The sequence below is a fragment of the Henckelia pumila genome, chromosome 1 (assembly GCF_033568475.1).
Source record: "Henckelia pumila isolate YLH828 chromosome 1, ASM3356847v2, whole genome shotgun sequence".
NCBI classification, from domain to species: Eukaryota; Viridiplantae; Streptophyta; class Magnoliopsida; order Lamiales; family Gesneriaceae; genus Henckelia; species Henckelia pumila.
This window is the reverse complement of record NC_133120.1, coordinates 44,736,464-44,754,297: the sequence shown is the minus strand read 5'-3', so window position 1 is coordinate 44,754,297 and position 17,834 is coordinate 44,736,464. Positions and strand designations below refer to the sequence as shown.

Sequence of the window (17,834 nt, the reverse complement as noted above, 5' to 3'; positions counted from 1 at the left end):
TAAAAAAAGAATTTAAAAATATAAATATTATTTCATTTTTTTTATTTGAGAATATAATTTTTAAATAAATAAATTAAATGAAGAATTAAAAGAAAAACATATTAATTATATATATAATATAATTATGAAAAAGAGTAAATTCAGATTAAGAATGGAATAAAAATAAAATAATAAATATAAATAATTATAATTAGGGGTAGAAAGAAATGTAAGTGAAACAAAGAGTCCTGTGTTGTGGCGGTGTATGGGGGGAAAAGGCAAGGCTGGGCGGAGAGAAATCGCATAAAAAAAGAAAGGAATGAGCGCAGATAGAAGAAAGAGAGAGCGGGGGAGCTTTTGCTTTTGCTTTAGCTGTTAGGGTTTTTCAATTGATCCCATCACACAGCCTTAGCTTTCTCTCCTCTCCCCTTTTCTCTCCATAAACCCTAATCCAAATCTACTTCACCCAATTCAATCCATCTTTGTGATTTCCATGGGCGCACAAGAGAAATCGCCAAACTCCAGCAGTTCCATGCAGGTCAGGATACTGATTCCAGTTTATGCCAAAATTCCACCACGTGGATTTTATTTGACAAGGATTTTAATTTTAATTTCCAACTTCCATGTGCGTTTTAAGCTAGTTTTTTTTTTTTTTTTTGTTTAAATGGATAAACATCTTGTTTGCTTATGCCAAATATTTTATTGTTTACACGCTAATCTGTGTCTATAAATGCTACTATGAACATATTATTTGAGATCGACTTGGTCTCAAATCTCAACGCTACTCACCTATTGAACTTTCACAATGTGGACCTAATTGACAATTTTGAGCTACAGTAGTTAGTACTTAATCACCAAGAACTAGTTTATATACTAGCATGCTGTGGCTTTTTATTTAATCTAAATAGCTGTATAATGCAATTATTATGATGAAACAATTTGTTCAGGTATTGAGAATTGAATGGTTGCGGACAACTGTATGTTTTATGGGATTCATCCTAAGAAAAGGCATTTGTATGATAACATGGTCTTGCATCAGCATTCTGTAGTTTGACTGAGAATATTGGTGATCGTGATTCATGTCTATAGATGATATGGCATTGTGAATTATGCGAGATATCCCCAGGAAGTGTAAAAGTTCTTGTCCTTCTGTTACTGGCTAGATGCTTCCTCTTTTATAGCATCCTCGTGTTATACTATTGTCTGGAACATAGTATGTTGTATTGAGATTTTCTATCATTGATTAACTACCACCCCTGCACATATTTACATACTAGGAACGAGTTGTTGTTCATTGGTAAGCCGGAGAAAGATGCAGCATGCACCTTTTAATATAGTCATACTTGACGATCAAATAGCCATATCTAGGATTTATTGGTATCATAATTGCGAGGTCGGCTAAGGAAAATATTCTATTCTAACAGCTGTGGACGCATGCTGGCTGTCTTGTTTTCTACATTCTCATGTGGTTACTGATACACCACAAAGGCATTGAGGCTAACCTTTGCGTCTAAAGATATGCCAAGGTTAGCCTCAGTGTAAAGTATCGTGTACTGAAAAATGTGATATATATCCATGATTCACTTGTGGATTAATGATTTCCTACTCTATATTTGTTTCCTATACTATATTAAATGTCATTACAAAATTTTATTCACATGTTTAGATTCTAAAAAATTATTCCTCAGTGTGCTGTGCGTTCTGTGCCTCTATAAGACATGGCTCAGCATGTGCCTTAGTGTTCTTTGTTCCCTTAACAACTTTGCATCCTTCCTCTGCATCCATGGAAGATGTGGCGTGTTCTACCATTTTTTCTATCCTGCATTCATTGATTCGTAATATAAGCTTAAAAATTGCTTAATACATTCAGGTGTTACCCAATTAATATTTGTATGCACTGAGATTTGTTCTCTCATACTTTACCTGTTAATGTCTTTCTCTCAGCGTGTTAAAGTATATCGCCTGAATGAGGATGGGAAATGGGATGATCAAGGAACTGGCCACGTCACTGTTGATTATCTGGAGGTTTGACATCTTTGTGGACTTCCTTTTGTCAAAAGTCTCTTCTTAACATGATAACATTTCAGTATGAGATAGAAACGTTGTCACTTGTGTTCCAGAAGTCAGAAGATCTGGGACTGTTTGTTATTGATGAGGAGGACAGTGAAACATTACTTTTACATCGAATCAGCTCTGATGATATTTATCATAAGCAAGAAGGTTTCTTTTGTCATGATTAATTCCCTTTACATGCGAAAATCTTATGCATCTTCCAGTTTGTATTGATTATATTTGATCATATACCTTCAGATACAATCATTTCGTGGAGGGATCCTGAGTTTTCAACTGAATTGGCTCTAAGCTTCCAAGAGACTACTGGTTGCTCGTATATATGGCTAGTATCAGATATATCTAATGCCTATCATCTTGTTCTTCCTTTCTCTTGCTATTTATTTTAATGTTTAGTTTATCACATTTTGGTTCACATGTTTGCTCGTTTAGGGACCATATATGTAGTGCACAAAGGAATATGCACTTTAGCTCACTTACTGGTATGTGATGTTGATTTCTTTGTTTTCTTGTTATTTTTTTGTTTTTCTGTTAATTTATTTTATGCCTTCTCTTTATCATCTTCTTCCCAAACTTTTTGCCTTTGTACTAATATAAGGACTAAGAAACAGTGTGGTATAATGAAAACCTTATGTGTTTGAGAGGGCAGGGAAGAATATTAAAGCCATTTTAATTTTCCTTGTGAATGATTTCAAGTGAGATGAACCCCTATACGTTGTGCTCCGAATTACAGTTCCTTTTTTCAATTAGTGGATTGCTAACAAAGGCAGTCTTATCAGATTTTGATCTTACTACACTCTTGAAGCTTACATGTAGGCTTTGAGACTCAATTTACTTCTAACTAGATAGTTAGTTAGCTATTATATCATCACTTATAAGTTATAAGTACCTCTGTTTTTTACCATCTGGATTTGTTGGAATGGATTCAGCTTTTTCTTTGTGGAAAAGTTCAGTTTATAGCATACCCTGGCATAAATATAAGTTGTGATGCTCCATTTACGCTGAGCCATTTTTCAGATGAAACATACCACAACGTCGACCGCAAGTTGAGGGAGATGCCTTCAGTTGAGCTGTCCTCTCTTCCTTTGATACTTAAGGTACCTTCTGTTCTCCGGCATCTCCTTCCCCCAAAAACATGCATAATCATGATTGTGTGGTTGTTTAGTTTTCTTTGTGGCTCATGTGACGCATGACATTTACATATGTGAATGTACTCGAAGTTACTGCTAGGTTTCTTTTCTCTTTGCAGACAGTGGTTGAGAGTGGCATTGCAGATCAGATTCACGTGACCGAGCTTATATTGCATGATGTAAGCACTCTGAGTAAACGACTTGGACATTATGTTTGTATTGAGACTTGAGAGGGTTTTTGGGTGTAGTGAGTTTTCTAGCCTAGCGCATATGCGTGATTGTTTTGTTGAACAAAGGCATGCTTCAATTGTTATTTGGTTAATTTCTTATATTTGGTCTGTTTGGCTTTTGCTCTTTACCAAAGCAATCCTCAGTGAATGACCTGGAGTTTGTTTTAAATATAGTTCACTTCACCCTTTGTAGGAATTTGTGGATAGTTTCCTAGAACGAGCCAATGAAATAAAATATTGGATTAATGATTGATTATCTTCTTTCACTCTTTTATCCATATATATATATATGAGTTTGGTTATGCTGCCCGCCAACCGTGCCCAACTCCGTGCCCACCATGTACAAGTCAACTCACCTATTGTACTGGTCAACTCACTTATTGTACATGATGGACACGGAGTTGGGCATGGTTGTTGGGCAGCATAACAAAACTCTCTCTCTCTCTCTATATATATATATATATTAATGTTCATTTTCCGAGGATTAATAGTTGGACGTCAATTTCTTAATTGTTTTTTGTGTCATGTTATTTGCTGGCAATATTAATTTTATTTTTCTTCTTTGCTTGGCTCAAGTTATTAGTTGGTATTAATGGAACTGAAACTCATCCGTGATGCAGCAAGATTTTTTTCGGAAGCTGATGGACTTGTTTAGGATGTGTGAAGATGTGGAAAACATAGATGGCCTCCGCTTGATTTTCAAAATTATCAGAGGAATCAGTAAATCTCATTGCTACCGTACTTTGGCATGTTATTTCTTGTTTGTGGAAAAGTGTTTATCTAATAATGCTTTATGGACCTTGCAGTTTTATTGAACAGTCCTCAGATCTTTGAGAGAATATTTGGTGATGAGTTGATCATGGATATAATCGGCTGCTTCGAATGTATCTCCTTTCTCTAATCCCAAATCCCCTCCTTCCCTCCAGACTTTTTACTTGTTTTTTCCCCCAAGTAGATATGTGAGTGTTCCCAAGGTTTTATTGATCTTGTCCCGTGGCTACATTTGACGAGATAGGTGGTTAATTCCTATTATTGTTCATCACATTTTTTCTTGATACGTTGTTTCCTATGTTTTAAGCCCTGTTTTAGTGCAAGTTGATTGGAATGTTATGTAGATACCATCCCCATCATATGACTTGCATCGCTCTTCCCATTGTAAATGACCACACATACTTGTGTTAACAATTACGTTTGTGGCATCATGTGATGTTTTATTTTTAACATTGAAGGCTGTAGATTATGGGGCGCTGATACCGTAATATATTATTTTTCACCTGTTGAAACTCCATGGATTATTTTAAATTGATTCTTTAAGATTCTTTTACTAACATCTTGTTCTCATTAATTACTCTCGTTGATAGGCTTTGAACCTTTTCCCTCAATTCAGCTTTATCTCCATGAATTATAGTTTCATTGCCCATTGGTTACAGCTTTAATATGAACTGAAAGTTGTCTCTAAGGAACTGGAACCTGATGAATCATAAGTGCATGCCTACTCCCCCATACTAGGAATGCATTAGGCATTACGATCTTGTGTTGTGCATCCTGGATGTTTTGAGTGTTATCCTTGCACTTTGTCTGGGTGTAATTGAATTGCTTCAAATTGTCTGCACAGATGATCCGGAGGTACCTCGTGTTCAACATCGCAAGTTTCTAGAAGAGCATGTGGTATTTAAAGAGGTACGATTTCACTTTCTTCTTCAATCTGCCTTCCCTACCCTACCATCATACCACATTGAAGTGATCATGCAAGTTCTGCTGACAAGGATGTTGCTAATTAGTGTTGGGAGTTGAATTGGTTCCTTAATATCTCCAATTCTACTCACATGAGCTTGTTTCAGGCCATACCTATTAAAGATCCTGTAGTTCGTTCAAAGATTCATCAAACTTACAGAGTTAGTTATCTGAAGGTATCCCTGTCAAATACAGATCCTATTTTCCATTTAGTTGCTTTAATGAAATTTATTTACACCTTGAATTGCTTCTTCCAGGATGTGATTTGGCCTAGAGCTCTGGATGAAGCCATTATTGCTAATTTTAATTCTATTATTCATTCAAATAATGCAATTGTAAGACTATTTTCAAATTTCTTTGGCACTTCATATCTTTCTTCTTTTGTAAACCAATTTTATTTTGTTTGATTTTTTGGTTGTAGGTTGTTTCTCTGTTGAAAGATGATAACACTTTCATTAAAGAATTGTTTTCAAAGCTGAAGTCTCCTGCTACTGAAATGGAAACTAAAAAAACTTTGGTAGACATTGATCCCCATTTAATCTTTTAGTTTTAGCACATGTTTAAAGATTTAGCACGTTAATTATGCCAAGTTGACGACATGGAATGGTGACATCACACATTCACCATGGGAACCATGATGTTTTGACTTGTAACTGGCCAGTTTGCTCCACCTTCAAAAGTTTACCACTTTACCTTTTAAAATTCTCTTTGATATCCAGCCTGCTTAATACTGGTTTATTAGTTTTACATATCAATTAGCCATTTGTATTTTGGTCTAGGTCATGCTCTTGATCTTGATTAGTGCTTTTGCTTCTCATTTGCAACTTTTAGACCCTCCCATGCAGAATATTACTATAATATGATGCAAGTTTGTGTCCTTTATGGGTTTGTGTTGGAATAGCACTAGCATGGTTGCGTGTCCAAATAAATAGCTGCATATAAAAGTATATTTTCTATTTAGTTACCAAAATATATTGGTTCAAATTGTGCAGGTTGCTTCAAATTTTAGCATTTTAATTTTTAACTTTAAAAAAAATTTCACGGTGGGCCTAATGCGGTTGGTTGTTCAAAAATAGAAGCCCAAAAGATTATAGATTGTTCCATGGATTAGCTGTACCAGAAATATAATGAACTGATTCAGTGACAGAGTCAAGTGCTATTTAAATGGCAGAGAAGTTTAACAGTTGGAACGTATGATTCTAAATAACTTTGTAATTGCTGTGTCTACACTCTACATACATCGAATAAACTATGACTTCACAACCATTATCAAGCTTCTGGATTCTCAAAATCCCAAGTTTCTATATTTTTGTGATGTGTAAAATCAATTTTTGCCATCTCTGGATCCTTGGTGGGCATGAATTTCCACTTCAGATTACCAGAGGACAAACTTTGGTTAGTTCAAATCTTTATGGGCTTGTAAATGATGAACTATTTTGCAATGGAGCTTGCGTCTCAATTGGACAAATAGTGAAAGTTATAATTGCAAAAGCAGTTGATTGAGTCTTTATCATGCGGAAATGGTTTCAATGTGCCATGTGGATTAAAATATTTTACAGGCATATCGGGTGATTTCACTTACAAATGTTAATTGGTGTCATAGAAGTTCTACCTTCACTGAACGCACACCATTTGGTGATTTCTTCTTTTGTCCTGGTATTGTTCTTCAACTCCCCAATGTAATTATCGGACTAGTGCCTTCAGAACTAAGCAAGCCATTTAAGGAAAATCGCGGTCTTTTGTATATTTCTAATTTTCTATATGAAACTTTTTTTTTTTTTGATAATATTTTCTATATGAAACTGAACCCATGATATCATGGGAAATTGATATCCAATATGATTTTTGTTCTTGATGAGATGAATGTCTGAATCATTTTAATTTTCCCTGCATTTTATGTTTTATATTTATATTCAATGTTGTAAATGGCGGTGGCGGGGGCGTTGACTGCCTACCGACTCGACCGCCTAGGCGGTCGAATTTTTTTAGTAATTTTTTGTAGTTACCTACATTTAATTATGCAATATAATTACAAATAATCATCATTTTTTTATGTAATATATGTGATTAAATAATGTTTATGTATAAAGAAGCTTCATACACTATAGTACAATCTAGACAAGTGCAAATAAATATATAAATCCAAACTAACCAGATAATTAAGGTGGTGGATGATGATGGCGGCGGCGGCGGCGGCTGGAGGCGGTTTGAGGCAGTTGGCTGATGGTGGAAGACTCTTGAACCAAAAGTAAATACAAAAGAGAGTGAAAGGTGTTTTTATTATGTCTAGGGTTTTTTAAATTGATTGACTTTGACTAGTTCTAAAAATTATTTGACTGACATTAGACTGGAATTTTAAAATCATTGACCGCCTCAGTCTCCTGCTTGCTCGCCTCACCAGCCGGATAGGCTCAGATCGCCTATGAAGACCGCCTTAGACAAAGGGTGGACGGTCGAGGGCCGTCTACCACCTAGGCTGCCGCCTTGACCGCATTTAGAACACTGTTTATATTTTAAGTGGTCAAGATAGAACCTGGAGGCATAGGTACATGAATCTTCCTGTCTCAACTCGAACCTTTGAGAAACTAACTTTGTTTGAGCACTTTATGTTGGCGTAGGTACACTTCTTACATGAGTTTTGTACCTTAAGTAAGAGCTTACAAATGGTCCATCAGCTTCGTCTATTTAGGTAAGTTGAATATGAATATTATTATATTACTTGCTGTTCTTTTGGAATTTATTAAACATATTAAATATGTTCTGACTTAGGACACTTCCAAAATCTCATTGTACTCTGCAAACACCTTTCTTCAACATGTTGTTTGTGCTTCTTTATGCTTCTAGGGATCTTGTCAGTGAAGGCATATTTGATGTCGTGGCTGATGTCCTGCAAAGTGAAGACAAGAAGCTTGTATTGACTGGGTGATGAATTAAATCATTAGTTTAGAAACCCTTTTTTTTAATCTCATTTGAGTCTCCATTTTTGATAATATCTCATGGTAAGTTGTTGGGAACATGCAGAACAGATATCCTCATTCTTTTCCTAAATCAGGATCCAAATATTCTGCGTGGTTACGTGAGTCAGCAGGAAGGGGTTCTCTTTGGACTTCTTGTAAGTTATAAGACCGAATATTTAGTCTCGAGATTTTCATAATCTATGCAAATTTTTGGTACTTTTTAAGGTGGTGGATATCATGTTTTTGTGGGAAAATATTATTAGTGTTTTTATGTTAATTATTGCATCATCGGTTCTCTTAATTAGGAGTACATCACAAGTGTTCTATATATATCTTTTGTGTTTTTAATAAGGACTAGAAGTTGTATGGAAAATTTTAAAAAATTATAGGAAGGAAAAGGTTTGAAGTTGTATTTTTTTTTAATAAGTTGTGTTAAACTTTAATAATTGCAGTGTCTTCTCGATTTGTAGGTGAAAAATATGTTAACAGATTTTGGAGATGATATGCATTGCCAATTTGTTGAGATTCTTCGCAGTCTTTTGGACTCTTATACATCTGGATCGCAGGTGCACTGCTTGATTCTCATTGAATACAGTGTCCCCCTACCTCTCACTCTCTCCTCAATTCCCTTGTGACCCTATCTGTTTATCTAAAATATAGGTGGTGCTTGTCTTTTACATGATTTAATTTTGTTGCAGCGAGATACTATTGTGGAAATTTTCTACGAGAAACACTTGGCACAAATAATTGATGCTATAACATCTTCATGCCCTCCAAATAGTTCTGGGGAAATTAGCAGTAAGCACACGGGCTCAGATGGAGGACCCAGGAATCAGAGTCATGTGAAGCCTGAAATACTATTGAGTATATGTGACCTTTTATGCTTCTGTGTTTTGCACCATCCATATAGAATAAAGTAATTTCTCTTTTCCTTGTTCTAGTTATTAACTGTATATTTGACATTCGATTTCTTTTTGAACTTGTGCGCCGCTGTTTCCAGATGCAGTTTTCTTCTGAATAATGTGATTGATAAGATTTTGTATCTGACAAGAAGAAGAGAAAAGTATCTTATTATTGCTGCAGTTAGATTTGTGAGGACGCTTATTTCACGGAATGTAAGTTAACAGTTCTTCCTCTCTAACTCTCATGAGTGATGTTTTCCAGAGAGATTCCCTTGTCTTGAAACTTTTTATTACCTTGGTGAGCCAAATTGGAGAAGTTTTACTGGCTTATGGGCATACATTTATGTTATCATTTTTATTTTAAATTTGTTTTCAGTGTTTATTATTTCTAGTTGACTTGCAACGTCTCCTGATTATGTAGAGAACAAACCTTCAAAATATGTGATTGATTAGTTTACTGCTTTCATTCATGCAAAGTTTACTCACACAGATTGCATAATATGATCTTGTTTCTTATCAAAAAAAGAAAAAAGATTGCATAAATGGCTATAATTTACTTCCATTTCTTCCTTCTGCAAACTTGACATTCTAATATGGCTTGATAAAGAATCCTGTGCAATGGGCAAATGGAATACTTTATTAAAAGAATTTGAACTTGTTATGTTCTGTTGCTCCCCCTTGCTTATTATGTAGACTGGAGTTTTTCTGCATTTCGTTCGGCTATCAGTTCACCAGTGATTGTTTACGAGTTGTTGCAGGATGAGCATTTGATGAATCACTTTGTGAAGAATAACCTTTTCAAACCAATAGTGGATGCATTTGTTGCTAATGGGGATCGTTACAATCTTCTGAATTCTTCTGTTCTCGAACTATTTGAATATATTAGAAAGGTGGGGGTTATATTCCCGTAAGTCATTTCATTTGCACACGTGACTGATGCATCCATCTTTTAGCAATTATATTTCTGAAGCATATCTTCTGCAGGAGAACTTGAAGATATTACTCAGGTATTTAGTTGATACATTTTGGGACGAGTTAGCCAAATTTGAGGGTTTATCTTCAATTCAAGCTCTGAAAGTTAAATATGAGCAGGTATAGTTTTTACCTTGTCTGAGGATTCACCTACTCTAAAGTCATATGTGATTATGATACATCATGCATTTACAGTCTCTAGAAAGTGTGGGTACATCAAGTACTGGCAATCTACTAGACCAAAGAAAGCGAACTGATGAGCGTGCTTTGGAGAAAGAAGAGGAGGATTATTTTAACGAGGGCAGGTTTGTGTTGCATTTACCACTGAATGACATTCTTTTTTGTAGAATGCATACTGTATATGTTGGAACTCGGAATGCTGATATTTCTGAGTGACAATGTGGTTTCAAATCAGTGATGAAGAAGATTCAGCATCCGCGCAAATGACAATTGCAGAAAGATCCCAAGTTCAATTTTCAGTTGCAGCTAATGGGTCTGCACTTGGCCACCCATCACCCAGGAGGTACTTTATGGCTTCACTAGAATTGTAAAGTTAACTTCGCAATGTTTTGCTAAATACACCTGTGCATGAAGGTCTGGTGGACTTGTTGACTACGATGATGATGAAGATGAAGAGGAATATAGGCCACCATCGCGAAAAATGACAGATGAATCTAATGACGATGAGGGAGTGAGAGAATTCCCCTTGAAACGTAAATCGGTTTCAAAGGAGGAGCCTGAGGCCAAAAGGTTACAACGTTCTCCAAAAAGCTTAAAACCAAGGGAAGGTGTTTTCGCTGCCTTGTGCTCAACCCTTAGTCAGGCAGTACTACCCAGTAAGAAAACAGCAACTATTGCGTTCAACATTTCCCGGTTGGATGCGAACAACTCTACCGAACCAAATCATGAAGAGAGAGGATATATCAAGTCTTCTGGAAATTGTCAAAATGTTGAAGTGGAAAACCACACTGACACGGAAGAAGCTTCTTCTAGAAGCTTCTCTGATAGTTTGCATGATTCGTCTGACAATAGGCAACATGGGGATGACTTGTCTTTGCTAAAATCAAAGTCCTCACCAGAAATGGCTGTGAATGGATCTTGAGCTGCAATGAATGAACTATTTTTTTGCTATCCATGATACTTTACTTTTACTCAATGCTGTTGGGGTCTGAATGCGTCAAATTTTCAAGGGAATTCGACCATATAAACAGTGAGGGGTACAAACAAACAAACCCCTCGATTCTGGGAGAGGATACTGTACAGTACCATGCAAGGGTGCCGAAGGATGTGCGTTGAGTAGGCTGTTCTTGTTTAGGTTTCATTGGTTTCGGTTCAGTAATTGTCAAGATGTAAGAATTTCATTAGCTATAGTTTTTGCTTCTCTAACTGTCCCTTCTGCTTAAGTTGATGTTACGTCTTAGTTTTATATGAATTATATATACATTTGATATAAGGTAGGCCAGTAATCTTATTCTGCTTATGTAAGATTTGGATTTGGTTAAACTGGGAAATGGTAGGGACCCTGATGGAGGCCAGTTTTGTTTTCCATGTGTATTTCTTCGAGGAAATGTAGATTATGATAGTTGTCGAGGAAGATTATGTTGATATAGTTTGGCTGAAGCCCTGTAGCTATTTATATGTGAGTACGACTGAGATGCTTTAGGCAAGAAGAAAATTGGATGTATGAAAGAAATAACTAATGTTTCGTTTCTCTATTATTCTCTCATTATCCTAACCTCGTTTGTAATCTTTCGTTTTTCTCAGTGGAATATTTACACTTGGCTAACTGAATTGTAACGTGGGAAACCTGATGGGTGAAATTAAAGGGCTGGCATCGATAACTGCCCTGATGTGAGCTTCATTTTTTTTTTTCTCAAGGTTGGTTCTAGTTTTGATCTAAGCGTGGCACTGAAAATTTCGTGGGTCGGGGGGAAATAGAAACAGAAAAAACAAAATACTATTGATATCCTTGAAAGCTTAGGGTTTTATTACGTCCTTATATCCCCTCAATGATTCAATAGTCGGACACAAATTTCAACAGATATTAGAAACATGACGAGATTTCTTATTTTGTGAATTTTGGGTAAGGGTCTAATATTGTATTTGGACGAAGTTTCTATCTGTTGCTATTGTTGATTGATACGAGACGGTTATGTGGGGTTTATAGTTGTGATAATTTGAGGGATGGATGAATAGAGATTAAATTGGAAACAACTGGTTTTGTGCCCTTTGACTCAAAAATGTAATGCCCTGTTATCAAAGTCTCACTTGTGTTTTGAGAGAGAGAAATGTAAAAACGTCTTTGACGTAGGTGCTTCCCCCACCAACAATCCATAATGATTTGATGTGAATAATGGTGGAAATGAGAATGTGGGGGGCGCCTATCATCAAAAGTCTAAACTCAACGCACCTTTTCTCTCTCTTTCTTTCAATCGATTCCATCTTCTTTCCATATCTTCTTGTCATGTTTACGCACTATTCGGTGAAAATTGTCAAACATATTTTTGTTTATCCAACGTTTTGAATCAAACTTTACAAAAGATTTGAATTATCTGTACAAATTCCGATCACGACTGCACCTCTTTCCTTTTCGCAAAATGCTAAAAGGATAAATTTACAAAACTTTGGGTGAAATACATAACGATTTTTTTTTAAAAAAAACGCCCTTTTCTTTGTTTAAAAATAATTTATATTTGACTTTGAATTAGTTAAATTTGTCGAATAAAAAGCAACTTTGAGCTAACACCAAAGTTCAAACCATGAATATTTGCAATTAAGCAAAGATTTTTGTTTTAAAAAATGTAGTAGATTGATTTTTTTGTCAACATGTGTACACGTGATTGATGCTGATAATCAATGCCTATAGCCCTACACACACCTTAGGTTTGACAAGTCAGAGTTGCAATGTAGGAAATCTTTTTGAAAGTCAATGACGAAAATGTCAAAATGACACTTTTCGAATCATTATATATTAACATTACTACTACTACTACTACTAGTAGATCCAAAATCAAAGATGGATAATTTATTGTCATTGTTGAAACTCCTCTTGCTCCTCCTCATTTGTTCGGCTTCGGCTTTGGCTTTGTTCCCCAAAGAATCCCTCCCAACCAAATCAGGCTATCTCACAGTCAACTCCAAAACTGGTTCTGCTATTTTCTACACTTTCTATGAAGCTCAAAACGCCTCGCTATCGCTTTCTGAATCTCAAACAGTACCCATTCTCATCTGGCTTCAAGGTGGCCCCGGATGCTCCTCCATGCTAGCTAACTTTTTCGAACTCGGCCCATGGCTTCTCCACCAAGATCTTTCTCTTTACTCCAATCCAAATTCTTGGAATACCATTTTTGGACTCCTTTTTCTTGACAATCCAATCGGCACTGGCTTTAGCATTGCTGCTTCCCCTCAAGAAATTCCTAGAAACCAATATGATGTAGCTAAACACCTCTTCACTGCAATACAAACGTTTATTGCCTTGGACAAATCATTTCAAACTCGCCCAATTTACTTGACCGGCGAGAGTTATGCTGGCAAATACCTCCCAGCACTTGGATCTTACATTATAAAAATGAATAATGCCCATTTGCCCAGGCTCAATTTGCGTGGCGTTTCCATAGGAAATGGATTGACTGATCCAGAGATTCAAGTACAAAATCATGCTGTCGTCTCTTACAATCTGGGTCTGATCAATGAAAAGCAAATGATTTTCTTAAAGAAACTTCAGTCGGAGGCCGTTGGATTTGTCAAAATTGGTGAGTGGAATGAGGCTGCAAATGCAAGAACTAAGGTGTTGAATACATTGACAAACATGACTGGCTTAGCCACTTTGTACGACTTCAGAAGGCTAACCCCTTACCCAAATCGTGTTGTGGTCAAGTTCTTGAACAACGCCGACGTCAAAAAGGCATTGGGAGTGAAAGAATCAATGGTTTTCGAGCTTTGCAGTGCAGCTGTGGCGGATGCGTTGCACGATGATGTGATGAAGAGTGTGAAGCCTATGTTCGAGTTCTTGATCAAGAACACAAGAGTGCTGTTGTATCAAGGGCAGTGTGACTTAAGAGATGGTGTGGTGTCAACTTCGGATTGGGTGAAGACAATAAAATGGGAAGAAATGGGTAAGTTCTTGGATGTGGAAAGGAAGATTTGGAGGGTGGATGGGAATTTAGCAGGATATGTGCAGAAATGGAAGAATTTGAGTAATGTTGTAGTACTGAATGCTGGGCATCTTGTGCCTACTGATCAGCCCTTGAATTCTCAAGTTATGATACAAGATTGGCTGTTGGAAAGGGGACTGTTTGCTCCTTGAGATCCACTGATTCTAGATGAAATTCGATTCTGTTTGTTATGATATGAAGTGATAATAGTTAATTCTTGCAAGTTTGCTTAACTGAGAATAAAAGGAGAGAATTTGGAAGGTTAATGCAATTTATTCCTTGTAAAGTTCACTCAACCCCATTGCTTATGAATGTTCAATTTCAGTATTTGTGGATTTTATTCTCTCGTGCAACTAGTCCGCGTGTTGATTTCCTTGTTAAAACTCATCATATACAAATAATAAAACATCATGCACGATTAGGATTCAAAGTGGCACAAACAAAGCCAGCAGACACACGCACGCATATTACGACATAAGTATGCATAGGAAGTTTCAAAATGTATACACATAATTGGCCGGTATTTTGTGTTGTCGTGGAGATGAGATAAGAAGGGAACAAATACATTTTCATACGTACTAAAGGTTGGACATTTCTCCTGCTCTTTGGAACTTCCATGCAGAAAGGGAAGTGAGCGGCGTCCCCTTCCAGCTCATTGTTAAGCATTTACCATTCATCTCCAACTCACAGTTGCTCCCACACCTAAAGCTCTCCAGCACCAGCTTTGCTTGATACATACATGACATGCTAAGCTCAGTCTCTACTAATCCAAAACGTTCCAAATATGCCCTCCACACATCTATACTCACGTGCCGGACCTTCCTCTCCCCTCCTTCAGCACCCAAAACATTTCTTATAGATGCCCTAAAACATGTTGATTCCGCCTCCCTTCTGTTTTTCTCTTCATTCTTCATACAATCTGCTATTGTGTCAAAAAATGCACCGAAGAAGAAGAGGGCTTCGACAAACCGGTCTACAAAATTCGGAGAGTTGCAATTTGCCTCCATCTCAATCAATATCATAACACACGGATCCAACTTTCTTATAACTTTCATCACATGTTCCAGCCTCTCAGTTCGTCCAATCATACTCGTTAACGTGTAGGGAGCATACACAGCCACGGCTTCATCATCATCCAGATCAAACAAATTTTCCCTAAGATCCAACATATCTGCTACCACAACTACTTTGAAACAAAAGTTCAAGTTCAAGGACTGAGCAAAGCCAGCAAGTCGTCTACCAGTCTCCAGCAAAACTGTTTTATTTGATTCACTACCCATGGCAGTGATCTTGAGACTACTGATGGGACTTTTACTTCGCTCCACAAGAGCCTGCATCAAAATCGTGCATTGTATGCCACACCTGATCTCAAGATCAATGATGTGGACCTTACTCGATTCCTCCACGTGATCTACTATGGCTTGTACGCCAACAAATTTGGTAATTTGGGATATAGGAAGCTTCTTGTGGAACGAAATCAACACCGAGTCCGTACACTTCAACATCTCTAAAGGATCTACACACTTGTTCCCCAAACCCTTGGTTGTTATACTTCCAGTTTCCCTGTCAATCTTCTCATATAAAGCTTCAGTGAAATAAAACACTAGTCTTTGAACAGGAGTTCCTGTACAAGAACTCATTCTGTGACATGTGTGCAAGATCTTGGTTGCACGCTGGTACATGTTGTTCCTTACTTGCTCAGCACAAGACAGCAGATCCTGGATTAGTTGAACTTCTTCAGAATGGCCTGACATTATTAAACTAGCATACGGATGGCTAAGAATTGAGGTCCCGTACATATTCTTAGATGTTGAGTGGATGAATTTTTCTGCAGCTAATTCGATGATCATCTGAATAGACATATTTGGATCAGTATTTATGTCAGGGGCTGAGTTGATTTGTAGTCTCCTGCTTCCATGTTTCCTAAGAATCTCAAAAGATTGTAGAGGAGAGCCCAATGCATACGATGTTTTATCCTTGGATTCATCGTTTTGGGAGTCAAAACCAGCAACAATCTTCCTGATCATCTCGTCATCACATGATTGAAAAGGAGGAGAAACAACATCAAAATACAAATCATCAAAGTGACCATACTCTGCAAAATGGTTTAGTTGCTGTTGAGACATGGCAATTACCTTCTCCAAACATTCCCAATACTAACACAAATACATGTGCAATAAAAATAAGCGAGACAGTGATGAGTGAGTGACAAACTTTAAAATTATCAGTCACCTTGCTATAACATATATGCATGAGACAAAGTTTGGCGATGACATCTATAGAAAAAGACTAACTATATATATAAATATATAATCTTCTAATAACTAGTATTTATCTAATCTAATCTAATCTAATATATATATTCTTATCTCTTCTCTAATATAAAAGCATGAATAAATCTCAATTGTGTATTTACTTTTGTATCCTTTATTTTTTTTTAGTTTCCGATATTGTCCCTGATAATTGGTATTTCGACTTTTGGTGTTTCGGATAAACTTTGATCAAACCCAATGAATACATTAATTCATCATTTAATAAAGGGGACATCGAAAAACACTAACAAGATAACAAAGCAGAAATAAAAAACAAATGATATCTATAATTGATATATATTAATTTATATCACACCATCAAATTGTTGAAGAATGATTCAAAATTAGTGGGTTTAGTTGGAGGACCATGTTCTAGTTAGTTATTCACGTAACCAAATTATCTCTATTTAGTTTTTTTTTTTTAATGAAAAATTTCATTAAAAAAGGGATAAAAGAGAACAAATACACTGGACATTCCCAGGAAATACAATCCAATCCACCAATCTAACAAGTTAAAAAATGACCCTCAAACAAGAATATAACTCATAAAATGATATTACATGAACGAGGGACACAACGCATGACCATGATCTTGATCCTTCGAACCGCATCTTCAGTGACGAACTTCTCTCCCTCAAATTGCGCTCTATTCCTTGACGTCCAAATCTGATACACTGTGGCCGGTAGAGCACACACCCTCATAGATGCTAACATTGTGTTTGGATCACGGGAATTTGCGGCATTTGATGCGATTTGGAATTGGAAATATCGTTTTAGTGTTTGGCAACTTGGGATTTCAAAACGGGATTGGTATTTGATGAGATTTTTTAGGATTTCAATTATTTCAATGAAATCTTGACAAATTTGGTCGGATTTCACGGAATTTCACGGGATTTGAGTTTATAAACCAATAAATTATTTTTAATAATAAATTCATATACTTTACTTATAAATTTTAAGTTTTTTTTTATAATTTTTTATAAAATATTATTTATCCAAAATTTATACTATCAAATTCCAAAATATATTTTAACTTTTTGCCAAACACAAAATGAAATTTCAATTCTATAGATTTTAAAATACAAATACAATTCCAAACCCAAATTCCATTTTGTAGACTTTCAAACACACTGTAACTTGTTTGCCCCTCGATAAACCCCCCTAGAGCACACACCCTCCTTGATTATCTCTATTTAGTTGGATTAGTGGAAGTAGTGTAAATTTACTTTTCCCGTGAGCCTATATATTTGGACTACTTTATTTAATTTATGCTGTGAATTAGAATATCATTCTCTGTAAAAGGGAAAATTCTATGGCAGATCCAACGACCCCGGGCCATGACACATCACAATGATGTGATGTGCAAAATGGCCCGAGCCATTGGATATGCCAGA

The 17,834-nt window shown here is 36.3% G+C and overlaps 3 protein-coding genes across 4 annotated transcripts; 2 read left to right on the top strand and 1 right to left on the bottom strand.

Annotated features, from left to right (window-relative positions):
* The first annotated feature begins 226 nt into the window (after positions 1-226).
* LOC140864219 (uncharacterized) lies at positions 227-11,417 on the top strand. Of its 2 annotated transcripts, none has more exons than XM_073268344.1 (24): positions 227-517; positions 1,924-2,004; positions 2,103-2,199; positions 2,290-2,374; positions 2,482-2,531; positions 3,067-3,146; positions 3,299-3,358; positions 4,030-4,129; positions 4,216-4,293; positions 5,025-5,089; positions 5,251-5,319; positions 5,401-5,478; positions 5,565-5,660; positions 7,762-7,832; positions 7,988-8,065; positions 8,165-8,255; positions 8,571-8,666; positions 8,799-9,016; positions 9,101-9,215; positions 9,761-9,892; positions 9,987-10,094; positions 10,170-10,279; positions 10,390-10,497; positions 10,569-11,417. In XM_073268344.1, the coding sequence occupies exons 1-24, from the start codon at positions 473-475 to the stop codon at positions 11,074-11,076; spliced, it is 2,619 nt and encodes an 872-aa protein (XP_073124445.1). In that variant the 5' UTR covers positions 227-472; the 3' UTR covers positions 11,077-11,417. The 2 variants fall into 2 exon arrangements, with proteins under 2 accessions (XP_073124445.1, XP_073124368.1); XM_073268267.1 differs by having other exon boundaries at positions 2,100-2,199.
* Positions 11,418-12,959: 1,542 nt separating this feature from the next.
* Positions 12,960-14,463, top strand: LOC140881962 (serine carboxypeptidase-like 50). The gene has a single exon (XM_073287658.1). It carries the CDS (start codon positions 12,991-12,993, stop codon positions 14,278-14,280), a length of 1,290 nt encoding a protein of 429 aa, XP_073143759.1. The 5' UTR covers positions 12,960-12,990; the 3' UTR covers positions 14,281-14,463.
* A 94-nt stretch (positions 14,464-14,557) lies between these two features.
* On the bottom strand, positions 14,558-16,399 carry LOC140881969 (DELLA protein GAI1-like). The gene is made up of 2 exons (XM_073287667.1): positions 16,264-16,399; positions 14,558-16,147 (listed from the first exon to the last, which is right to left on the bottom strand). Exon 2 carries the CDS (start codon positions 15,988-15,990, stop codon positions 14,707-14,709), a length of 1,284 nt encoding a protein of 427 aa, XP_073143768.1. The 5' UTR covers positions 15,991-16,147; positions 16,264-16,399; the 3' UTR covers positions 14,558-14,706.
* Between the last annotated feature and the right edge of the window lie 1,435 nt (positions 16,400-17,834).

What these genes read in the sequence shown, in the direction of transcription:
- LOC140881962 (XM_073287658.1), top strand. Translation starts at nt 12,991, where the DNA reads ATGGATAATTTATTGTCATTGTTGAAACTCCTCTTGCTCCTCCTCATT.
- LOC140864219 (XM_073268267.1), top strand. Translation starts at nt 473, where the DNA reads ATGGGCGCACAAGAGAAATCGCCAAACTCCAGCAGTTCCATGCAG. An exon ending in TATAATCGGCTGCTTCGAAT is followed by an intron (nt 4,294 to 5,024) that starts GTATCTCCTTTC and finishes TTGTCTGCACAG; the next exon opens with ATGATCCGGAGGTACCTCGT. An exon ending in TGGAAACTAAAAAAACTTTG is followed by an intron (nt 5,661 to 7,761) that starts GTAGACATTGAT and finishes ATGTTGGCGTAG; the next exon opens with GTACACTTCTTACATGAGTT.
- LOC140881969 (XM_073287667.1), bottom strand. Translation starts at nt 15,990, where the DNA reads ATGTCTATTCAGATGATCATCGAATTAGCTGCAGAAAAATTCATCCAC.